Source organism: Catharus ustulatus, chromosome Z, assembly GCF_009819885.2.
Source record: "Catharus ustulatus isolate bCatUst1 chromosome Z, bCatUst1.pri.v2, whole genome shotgun sequence".
NCBI lineage: Eukaryota > Metazoa > Chordata > Aves > Passeriformes > Turdidae > Catharus > Catharus ustulatus.
Genome location: NC_046262.2, coordinates 31,754,347 through 31,765,054, shown reverse-complemented (window position 1 = coordinate 31,765,054; position 10,708 = coordinate 31,754,347). Strand labels below are relative to the sequence as shown.

Here is a 10,708-nt window from a genome sequence, read left to right as displayed (position 1 = left end):
CCTTACTTTTAGTTAACACACTAACCAGCTGCTACTGTCATCCCTTCATTAACTCTACGACCCTATAAATCATTTTGTCTAACTTCATCATGTGTTGTTTGTTGATCTTGACAATTATTTTTTTAAACATTTACAAACATTTCCCATTTTCCTGCGTTCCAGGCCAGGCTCATCTTGTTGCACCAGAGGAGTACGGCCGGTGGCCGGGCTGGCAGCAAGCGGGGTCAGGCCCAGCCGCAGGCGGCACCGCTCCGCTGGAGACAGGCAGGGGCCAGCCTGCCGCCGCCCTCGCTTCACAGACGAGCTGGGGAGATAAACCGGAGCAGCCCGGCTCCGGTGTCATCCCGGCCAGGCGTGCGCTCCGGCAGCCGCGGGGAGACAAACTTCGCGGGAAGAGCCGCGACAGAGCGGCAGCCGCGAGCGTGCCCACCTATCCCCCGGGTACTCCCGCCCCCCGTCGCTCCGGGCGGCCGCGCAGCCCGCCCCGGTGAGGGTGAGATCCGCGGGCGGGGGGTGCAGGATTAGGTTTCAGGCCGCCTGGGCGTGCCCGAGCGCGCTGCCCCCGCGGCGCCGTTCGCTCGGTGCCGCTACTCGGGGGCGGGCAGGGCGGACAGCGGGGCCGGGCGGTGGGCCCGCCGAGCCGCTGGGGTAAGCGGGGTGCTGGGCCGGGCGGCGGGGTGCGGGGCGAGCCCGCCCCACTCGTCCTGCGGGGATGCGGGCCGGGAAGGGCAGGGAGGGTCCGCCGCGTCGCTGGAGTTCGATCGACCTTTTAAAACGCTTTTGTCTCTCAAAGTTTTATTTATTATTGTTCATTTGATCCGAAGGGTTTTGCTGGGGGGACCGGAGGAGGACAGAGGCCGTGGAGCCGCGGGCCGGGGGGCTGAGCCTGTTGCTGTGTCCCAGCACATCCCCTCCTCCTCCCCACAGCCGACTCCGGGCGGCGGGAGCGCCTGTGGGGGCCGGGTGGGCCGGGGCTCCGGCCTGCGGCGGTCCGCTCACTCCGGCGGCCTGGCGTGGCGTCGTCTTCACGTAAACAAAAGCCAAACCTCGTCTGACATCTGCAGGGAACCCTGCTGCCCGTACACGCATTCCTTTTTTACCCCCCGCAGGCGATTCGTGACGGGAGGAGGTCTCCCCATCTGCCGCCGCTGGCGCAGACCTCGCTGGCGGCCGCCGCCCTCGGCCGGCACTTGGGGGCGGCGGCGTTGGCTCGCTCGGAGCTAGAGCCAGACCGGAGGCCCCGGCGGTGCTGGCGGTGTCCTCGGGCTCCAGGCGGGGCGGCGGCCGCGGCTCCTCGGGACCGGTACCTGTTGCCGTGCCGGTCCGACCCTGCTGTAGCGCTCCGGCAGCTCTCCGGTGCACATTTAAACGTAGCGGGTTTGGCTGTGGAAGCGGAGGGCGAGGGGCCGCCCGCAGTTGTGCTCTTTGATGAGTCTCAGTGCGCAAAGGGAGGGGGTGGTTCGTTTCTCGAGTCCCCCGTTGCTGCCAGCACCTTCCTATGTTACTGGAAAGAGCATTAGGAGGAAAGAAAGAAAGAAAAAAAAACCTCACAAAGCCGACCTTTTGAACTCCGTATACAGCACTTGATTTTCCATTTGGCTGAATAATGATGGGATTTTTTGTTTGGTTTTGTTTCCTTTTCCTTGCCTTTTGCTTTTTAAAATACTGTATCGTCTAGCTATATTTTTGTGTCTTATTTTAGAATTTTTTTTATTGTATTTTTTCTATAAGCTGTTGGATAGGAAACGTCCTTACTGGCTTTGGTGCGAGAAAGGGTGTCAGGAGTCTGTCGTAGTAGGAGAGCAGTGATTCACTGAAAAGCAGAAGGGTCTAAATTCTGCTGTTGTGGAAGTTGTATTGTATGGAACAATTTTTTTTTTTTTTTTGTATTTTTGTATATTTGTAATACTGTATTGTATGAACCCTGTGGTTTCCACACTACTACTCCATTTCCCAAGGTAACAGCAACTCCTTGGTTGGGAAGAATCTAAACTGGAAAAGGGGGAAGTGGTGAAATAGTTTTTGGGAGTTACTTGATGCTTCTGGGGAAATTGAAAGTAATTGTAACACTAAAAGAAAAGAATGCAGGTGGGAAATACCTAAGGACATACAGGCCTTAAAAAGCAGCATCCTTTTAAACAGAGAACATATATTTTGAAAAATTGTTACCAGTTTTTAGTTTTCGTATTTTCATCTCTCCTGTCTTGTTAACAGTAACATGCATGTAGCAGTTACTAATTAGCTCTGTGTTTCTAATAATTTCCTTAGTGCTTTGAAGAAGCTTTTTACTAGAAACTAGATACATTCTCACCTCTTCGCACAAAAGTGCACTGAGAAAGTTAGATCACTATCAGCTCTAGGGTGAGAGAACTGCGCTACTTACATACTAATGGACCTTTTTCTTCTGTCTGACCCTGATGGAGTCTTGGTCTGTGAATTCTTCAGAGGGGAATGCCTTATATCTTCTCAGTCATGCAGATAGCTGTAAATGGTTTTGTTTTAACAAGTAGCACTTTATTCAGTATATTGAGAACCATTTTAAAGACCTTTTAAATGTCTGGTCCATGTTTCACATTAAAAAAACTTAAAATTTTGTGAAGCACATCCAGTACATTTTCTAATTGGCAATATATTTGAGCATCCTGGTGAAGGAGTTTTGGCCAATACTTGCTGGCAGGATACAATATTATCGTTGATAACGACAGTTTTGTTTCGCTGCTAGTGTTCCTGACAAGTCTATACAAAAATGTGCTATTTTTGCCTAGGCAGTAATAATGTATTTCTTCTGTAGTCTTTTCCGACCTGGTTCTTGTATCTGAGACCACTTGCACAGTGGTCTTGTTACACAGTATTTGATTTTCTGTATAAGTCGATTGATATTGTCACAATACACAAAGAGAAATTTGTGTTTTCAGTTTGCCGGGAGAATGATTTCTCTTTGTTGATGCTTACTGGCAGCTGTTTGAAGAAGCTTTGTATTTATTCATTTATGTATGCTGTTGTCACCTCTGTGAAGAATCCAGTATAGGTTGAGGTGCAACTACTGTAAAATCTGTGCTTCCTCAGGTTTAATTGAATTTCGTGAATATGTTAATCAATTCAAAAATCAGTTGTGTATACTGGAAAACATAAAGAGGCAATATTAACCATACCTATATTTCTTTAATTTGGTATATGTAGCATATACTATATTCTGCATATGCTAAAAAGTTGCTTTTCAGTTTCTGAAGCTAACGTGGAAGGATTCCAATTGATCTTAAAGTAAGATATTTACTGAAAAAAATAGGGTTTTTGTAAAGGCGATATGTTTGTTTCATTTACAAAAAACCCCAAACAAACCCTACCTTACCCTACTATGTTGTTTTTTGGAATGCTCTTTAGAAATCAGTTTTGAATACACTATATCACACACATCAGTAGGTGAAATTATTATGGATAGTTTAGGCCCATTTCCTAGTTGCAATTATTAATATGTCAGTTAACATGGATATTATATCTTATGCTGGTGTAGGGCTTCTTACAGTGTTGCAGAGCATTATCAGTTATACGCAGTGAACAGATTTCCAGTTCATGGAAAAGCATTTTATGTTTCCTTAATACATTAGTGTGATGCATACAGAAGGTTAAAAGTACTTGAAGGTTCAAAATTCTGTTTTCATAATTGATTCAAAGTACATGGTGCTGTTCAGCTCTATCACAGAACTTTCCTTCAATGCCTCTCTATGTATTTTGATGCATTCAGCATTTTGCTAAATTTTAAGAGGCTAGTAATGTATTTTCAAAGTGGTTAGTGTCTTAATATACGCTGTGCAATACTGCCTTTCTATTTCTGCTTTGAATGTTTCAGAACAATTTTCATTAGCATAGCTTTTAAATGCAGATGTCAGGAATCTCTTGCTTGCTTGTTGCATTCCAGGTAGTCAGTGGAAATCTGCTTTGTTCCTTGTGGAACAGTGTGCATTAATTTTGCTTTTCTTTTTGTTTGTTCTCTTTTCCCTATTGGTCACTGCTGTCTTGCATTTATTTTCACATCCTTTGCGTGCTAAAAAAGTGCTGTATACAACAGCAAAATTGTGCTTGTGACAGAGGAAAAGTAGCTAGAAAAATACATAGAAATGCATTAGATCTTTCAATTTACTGTGAAAAGTTTCCACTGCCATAATTTTTGACAAGACTTTAATTTTTGACAAGACTACTAGTAGTCCAGGAATTCACCTTAGTTCTCCTCCTGGGGTTAGTAGCCAGCTTTCAGGAAGTAACAGGGAAAAATGGAAGAGTTCTTACAGTCTGCAGGCAAAGCAGAAAGTTTAGTGGTTGTGAGTTTCTCCCAGTTCCTGCATGATTTGGCTTCACTTCCTGCACCACATGGTGCTGACACAATATGCATATTTGAGTGATAGCCAGAAAATTGGGGAGGAAGATGACATGGGATAAAAATCAAGTACCAATGCATATCCTAGCTCAGACAAATCCAGGGCCAAAGTGTTAGGTTAGAAGTTTCAAAATACTCTTTTTAGCAGTTTTAAAATGCCTGTTGTGGTTACCTTGCTGCTTAATTGAAACAGATTTAATTTAATCTCATACAACTCCAAGCCAAAGTTTGGGCCTAGAGATCACTCTTAAGATAGGCATTTCCTCTGTGTCCTCAGTGCACTTCAAGTAATGCAGGAGCTATGGGGCAAAGCCTATTACTATGCTTTCTATCTTTGGCATTGCATGTTTCCTAATCCATGCTATGAGCATTAGTTTCCAAGGTATTATCTAAAATGACTTTGTAAAATAATAGCTGGAGTATCCATCAATAAAACAGAGTAGATTTTGTTGTAGAAACTAAGTGATCGGTTGTGAAAGAATGATCAATGGAAATGGGTCATCTTTCTATTTTAATTAATCTTTTGTCTGTTTGGCTAAATACCTGCTGCAATTGTAGTGGAAAGGGGGTGATCAAATAAACTTTGAATTTAAAAAAAAAAAACTGCCACCTGTATATCTAGTGTTTCAGAAGTGGACAGAAAGAAACCAGAGTTGCAACATGGCAACTTCTGTTATCAAAGAAGAATGGCAAAATGTGTATATAATACATTTTTGTTCATTAGCGTGGGAAGAATCAAATTTTGGGAGTGCAGGCTTGAAAGGGACCATCTTTAACTTTGGTTTATTCTTAGAGAGAATATGGCATGTTTGTCATCATATACTTTGTCTAAAATTCCTTGTGTTTCCTATTCTAAAGTTCTAAAACAGAACGAAAAAGAGAAGATGATGAAGTTTGTTTTCTTCCCTTTTTTTTTCTTTTTTGTTTGGCTGTTTGCTTTTTGTTTAAATCACAGCTTTCAGCTACCTGTGTGTTTAGAACTTGAAAACAGATTTAACTTGCTATTTGCTTAACAGTATTTATTTGATTTGCCAATAAAGTCTTGACTCAGTCTGTGTTCTTTTTACTGTGAAGAGATTAAGGAACTTCAGCACTGAAATACAAAAATAGTTAAATCTACTTTGAGCTAAGCTAGTAAGCTCTTTGAGGTGCGAAGATTTTTTTATCATGTATAGAAGGGCTGGTTTTGGCTTTGGGTTCCTGTGATACAGACTGCAAAATAAGATTGCAAAATGAGAAAATCAGAACTAAACTTCCCACTGTGCACCTAGAAATCTTCTACAATGCCGTTATAAAAATATTCACTATGGCAGAATTAGGCCTTTCAACAAGTAATTGTGCATTCCACTCCTCACTAGCACATTATTGCTAAAATACCTAGAAGTGAGCTGGTTTAAAGGCCAGTGTGTCCTGCAGTGGGTGGTGGTGTTTATGGAGATGTTTCTGCAGTGCATTTTGGACAGAGGAGTGGTTGCTTCTCCAGTATTTCCACTACGTTAATGTGCCACTAAGCTGGTGCTGACAGATCCCACTTGTTAGCGTAGATGTGGCACAGCAGGAGCAGTCACATGGCTTTTTGCCAGTTTAGAGTACAGGCACAGTGCATGGGGGTCATCTTGGCCTGCAACAGACAATGCCTCAGTGTATTGTCTGTGCCTCAGAGGAGGTGTCTGAGGGAAAACATTCTGGTGACACTTTTGGTCTTGCTCATGCTTATTGCTGCAGTTGACAGAAGCATTAAGGCTGGCCAGCTGGAGAGGGATTCCCTGCTAATATAAACCCAAATAAGGAGAATAAACAGAGAGTTCAAAATGGATTTGCTTATGCTAGACATGGCACTAGAGCAGTATTCACTCCTGTCTCTAAAGCATGAGGTAAATAGAAAGTAGGTAATGAGTGTCTTAGCAGAGCTAAGGACTTCTTTTCATTGCAAATTACATGACATAATCTCAACCTATAGATATGTTTAGGACTTGTGTCTACTTTTAGAATCTTCTGCTGTAAGTTATTAGCGATCATTCCTTTAGGGTTGCATGAGCACAGTGATGACCTTGGGTGCTGTCACTGGTAAAATTTGCCTTTCACAGCACAAGAAGAATGAGATTTCAGTCAAATTAAGTTCTAAGGTAAAGCAATATCCAGTTACTCCAAAGGATAAGCAGCATTTTACAGCTGCATGTGTTCTTGAGGTTCTTGCAAAGCTAAAGCAGAACAGTAACCCTCTGTTTTTCAACAGTAGTTTCATCTGAAAAATATTCAGTTTCTATTTTTTTGCACAATTCTCTGGTTCTGTCCACTACACAGCCCCAAGAGTAGGTATTGAGAAAGCACAGTGAAACAGGAAAGAACAGCTATGATTGGCTTTGCCACTGAGGAAAACATCTACAAGCATGACACAAATACCTCTGTTTTTAAATAGGGGCTCTGAGTAGAAGTGATAGTAGTTTTTAATCTAGAAAGAAAAGCTATGGCTGATCAAAGTTTGGGGAAGTCAGCTTCCTTTATAATGTTTAAATAATCTCATCCAGCCCTTCCCATGTAAAATAGACTTCATTTTGTCCTGTTTTGTAGAGTGACAAGGTGAAAGTACAAGATATTTGGGTGTTTTTCAGATCTGGCAATCACATGCTGGGATTTTTCTTGCCAAGTAAGAAAAAAAATTCATAAAGGTTTATTTTTATTTGAAGATAATTGAATCATGGAGTAACATTACTTTGACAAAGTCAGGTTTAAGGGGTTTAAATATTGTATATTATCCTAAAAAGGATGATCAGTGATTCTGTACCAGTGTATTGTCAAATTCAAATCTTCAGAGGGGTTGTGGACTCCCCATTCCTTTGGTGAGCTGGATTGGGCTCTGAATAGCAAGATCTGGTGGAAAGTTCTCTGCCCATGGGAGTAGGATTGGAACTAGATGATGTTTAAGGTCTCTTCTAACATAAACCATTCTGTGATTCTGTGAATAAAACTGGTAGAAAGCTTCAGGTGTGTTGAAACCAGGAAAGCCATATTGATGGAACTTGAAACCATTTAAAAGCCATTTGGTTTACTTTTTCTGCGCAAACTGCAAATAGTATAGGCTTGACAAAATGAAAAGGTTCTATAACTAATGATCCTTTCAGGCTGTCTTATCTAGTGATCTGCCAACATCATTCCTTTTCTTCTTTTTATCCAATGTCTCAAGAAAAAAAAATCACTTTTCCTGAGTGCTCAGTGATCACAGCTCTTATGTTTTTAAGTTCTTCAGATTCAAGTGGGGGTGCTGTAATGAAGTGTTTTTCTACAATAAAGAAAACAAAAGCATCATTATAAAAGATAAGATCAACAGTGCAATGATATTTGAGCTCCTCAGAAATCCATCTCCATCAAACACATTCTATCACTGCAAATTTCTGAGCTATTGCAGGTGTACATTTTTAAAAAGCCGCAAACAACCCCAAAAAACCAAACCAACAAAAAAGAATAAGCAAAGCAATTTCAGAATTTCTTTATCTCAGTAGAATTTCCTTCCAGGAAACCCACACTGATGAAAACTCAGCTGTCATCCCCATCTGAGTCTCAGTTCCAATAGATACTAATAGTAGAGTCTGTAGCGTCAGAGTCCTGCAAGCCTGTAGCCTTGTGGTTTATATGAATTTTCTTTCTAAGGTGACTGTAAAAAATGTGCTGTGGCTCATGCACCTGAAATTATCAACACAGGGCTTGAAAACTGATCCTGCAGGGAATATCTTTTGTGAATCACTGAAAAGGAAAGCAATGAAATGGTGTAAAATACCAGTAGCAGCTATGATTCACAGTGTCTGATTAAAGCAGTGCAGGGCATGTTGTGCAGCAGCATGTAGACAGCAACTTTGATATGGAAATGCAAATATATTACAGAGTATGTTCCTAATGCAATTTTCAGGAAGGTTTTGAGCACCAAAGTGAGTCAAAATATGGTCACCTTTGAGGTTATTTTAATTATCTGTGGAGGTAGTTTGCTCGTGGATTGTTATTTTGCTGTTTATTGCTTTCAGAAGTTATGCTTTTTTCTTTCCCTTCAGAGCGTAGTATTCCTATGTGACCTTTTTTCCTTTCTGTTATTTTTCAGGGAAATATTTACTTGTCTCTTTCCAGTGTTGAAGTAGAAGCTGAGAAGCAGAAAGCATGTTGGAAACAATTGGTAATTTTTTTTCATTTGTATCACAGTACTTTTGTGGCCAAATCAAGTGTGTGTGATAGATTTGGAATATGGGTGTATACTGCTGAGAGACATTTTGAAAATAATTATCTACTGTGCTTAGAAATGCATATTGTGTTTGGGTTTTTGTATTTGAAAACAAAAGTTGCATGATCATATGTTTAATGTGCTTAAATTTTAGCCTTGTCTTGATTTCACTGTTTTAATCTTCTCTTGAATTAATAGTTTGCATGGAAAAGACAAATGTTTTCTATTATGACTATTTATGCCACTATTTATTTACAGTGGACTGTAGCCACAGTTCCTGTAACTGAATTTTGGTGGAGGCTCTTTCATTTTTGTAACCCATTTCTTGATGGATAAAAATACAATTTTCATTGGTTTATGCTTTGCGTCTGACTTTGTACTTCACTAGACAGCCTGCAATTTTTGTTCAAAATTGAGCCATTCAACTTCTCTGTAGTTTGAAGAATAAAAAGAGTTATATTTAAACCTGTTACCTTGTGTGGCTGTTTCTAGACTGCTACTGACTAGGAATGATTATTGCTACAGATACACATCGGGCCCTCCAGGCCATGGAGCGCTTACAGGCAAAACTTCGGGATCGAGGTGACATTGCAAATGAGGAGAAACTGAGCCTACTAAAATCAGTGCTGCAGAGTCCTTTATTTAATCAAATTCTGAGCCTTCAGACTTCTGTTCAACAGCTGAGAGATCAGGTAGGAAAAGCCGTCTTGCCAAGTGCAAGGTAATGCTAAGATTTGTGTGTTTCTGCTTGTTGAACAGTGAAATAGCTTGTTGTGGGTTGGTGAGGTTTAGAAATTTTTCCCATTATTATGTTAAGCTAGCCGGGATGGCCCTCCTATTAGCCGTTAAGAGCTGGAGACAAAGGACTAGCTGAAGCAAGCTGATGGCCCCATTAGGGAAAGGTGGAGTCCTGCTTTTGTTTTCGGCAAGTAAGAGGACACTGGGGGTAGGAGAACTCTTACAGCGGCTGAACTCGAGGAGAGAGGTTCCTTTTCTCCTGTTGGGATCAGGCTTCTTGGATTTGGACTGCTAAAGCTTCCTACTTCCTCTGAACAACTGGGAACTGGTACGCCCACGGTGAGCAGAGCTCCTTCCTCACCCTTTTCTTCCACCTGGGGCGGGAAGGCCACCTGGCCCCCTCCCCTGCCCCTGCAGCAGCCGCGACTAAGAAGCCGCCCGCCCTGGTCCATCGGAGAGCCATCGGTGACTGAAAAAGGGACTGGGACTGAATTCCGTTCTGTTCTGTCACTGTTTTTTTTCTTTCGTATAGCTGATGCTGTTTTTGTTTGTCTTATAAATATCTCAGCAAAGAACTGTTATTCCCGACCTATACCTTTTTTTTTTGTGCCTGCGAGTTCCTGAATTTCCTTTTCCTGGTAATACTGTCTCTTTAAACCGGGACATAGCTTGAACTAAAACATCTGATCCAAAGGTTCAGGGACATACGCCATTGACTTTTCAGGGCTTTGTTGAGGCTGTATTTTGTGAATGTGATTTTTATGTATACGCTCATTACTTAAAATGTACAGGGTAGGGAAATGGTAATATAGATGGGGGTTAACATAAAGCTTTCTTTCTCTGCCCTTCAAAAGGAGCATGTTTTCTATGAGGTCTAGGACTAGATGTCTTTTATTGCTCTTCTGTGTCTTACACTGCTAAAATGAGGATGTAGAGGGAAGCTGTGGAATCGTTGACTTCAGAAGCATATGGAGATCTATTTTGTACTTTGTATGGGAATAAAAGATCAAAGAGAAGCCAGAGCTCCTGCCTCCTTTTTGGTTGCTCAGGGTGTTAAGTATTAATTTTCTGCATGTTTTCAATGCTTGAGAAAAGGGTTAGCAACTTGGCTATATTGACTCTTTTTGTTGCTGTAATTTTCTTGTCAGCAGAATAAGAATTTTAAGAATAAGAAAGTAGTTCAGTAACTGAATTAGGACTAAACTATGTAGCTGGCTTTACAAACTGTTGTTCCCGTTCTCTCCAGCTCTGTTCTGGTATTCAGAATTGCTGAAGTGGGAGGGAGCAGCCTCTGCACATGGACCTTATTGTCATTGTGGAGCCCCATCTGGTCTCTGACCAGACTGATGAGGATTCCTCACAATCCTTGCAGTACTTCAGCTGTGTGGGGG

The 10,708-nt window shown here is 41.9% G+C and overlaps 1 protein-coding gene across 19 annotated transcripts in view; it reads left to right on the top strand.

Annotated features, from left to right (window-relative positions):
- The first annotated feature begins 240 nt into the window (after positions 1 to 240).
- The window catches only part of MPDZ (multiple PDZ domain crumbs cell polarity complex component), a 97,059-nt gene continuing 86,591 nt past the window's right edge, over positions 241 to 10,708 (top strand). For 14 of the 19 annotated variants that reach the window (XM_033086173.2, XM_033086169.2, XM_033086176.2 and 11 more), the window contains exons 1-3: positions 559 to 648; positions 8,463 to 8,534; positions 9,105 to 9,271. In XM_033086173.2, the coding sequence (XP_032942064.1) occupies positions 8,519 to 8,534; positions 9,105 to 9,271 (183 nt within the window). In that variant the 5' untranslated portion in view covers positions 559 to 648; positions 8,463 to 8,518. Of the gene's footprint in view, positions 494 to 558; positions 649 to 8,462; positions 8,535 to 9,088; positions 9,272 to 10,708 lie in introns of those variants that run through there. The other 5 variants (XM_033086178.2, XM_033086177.2, XM_033086162.2 and 2 more) reach the window with 4 other exon arrangements.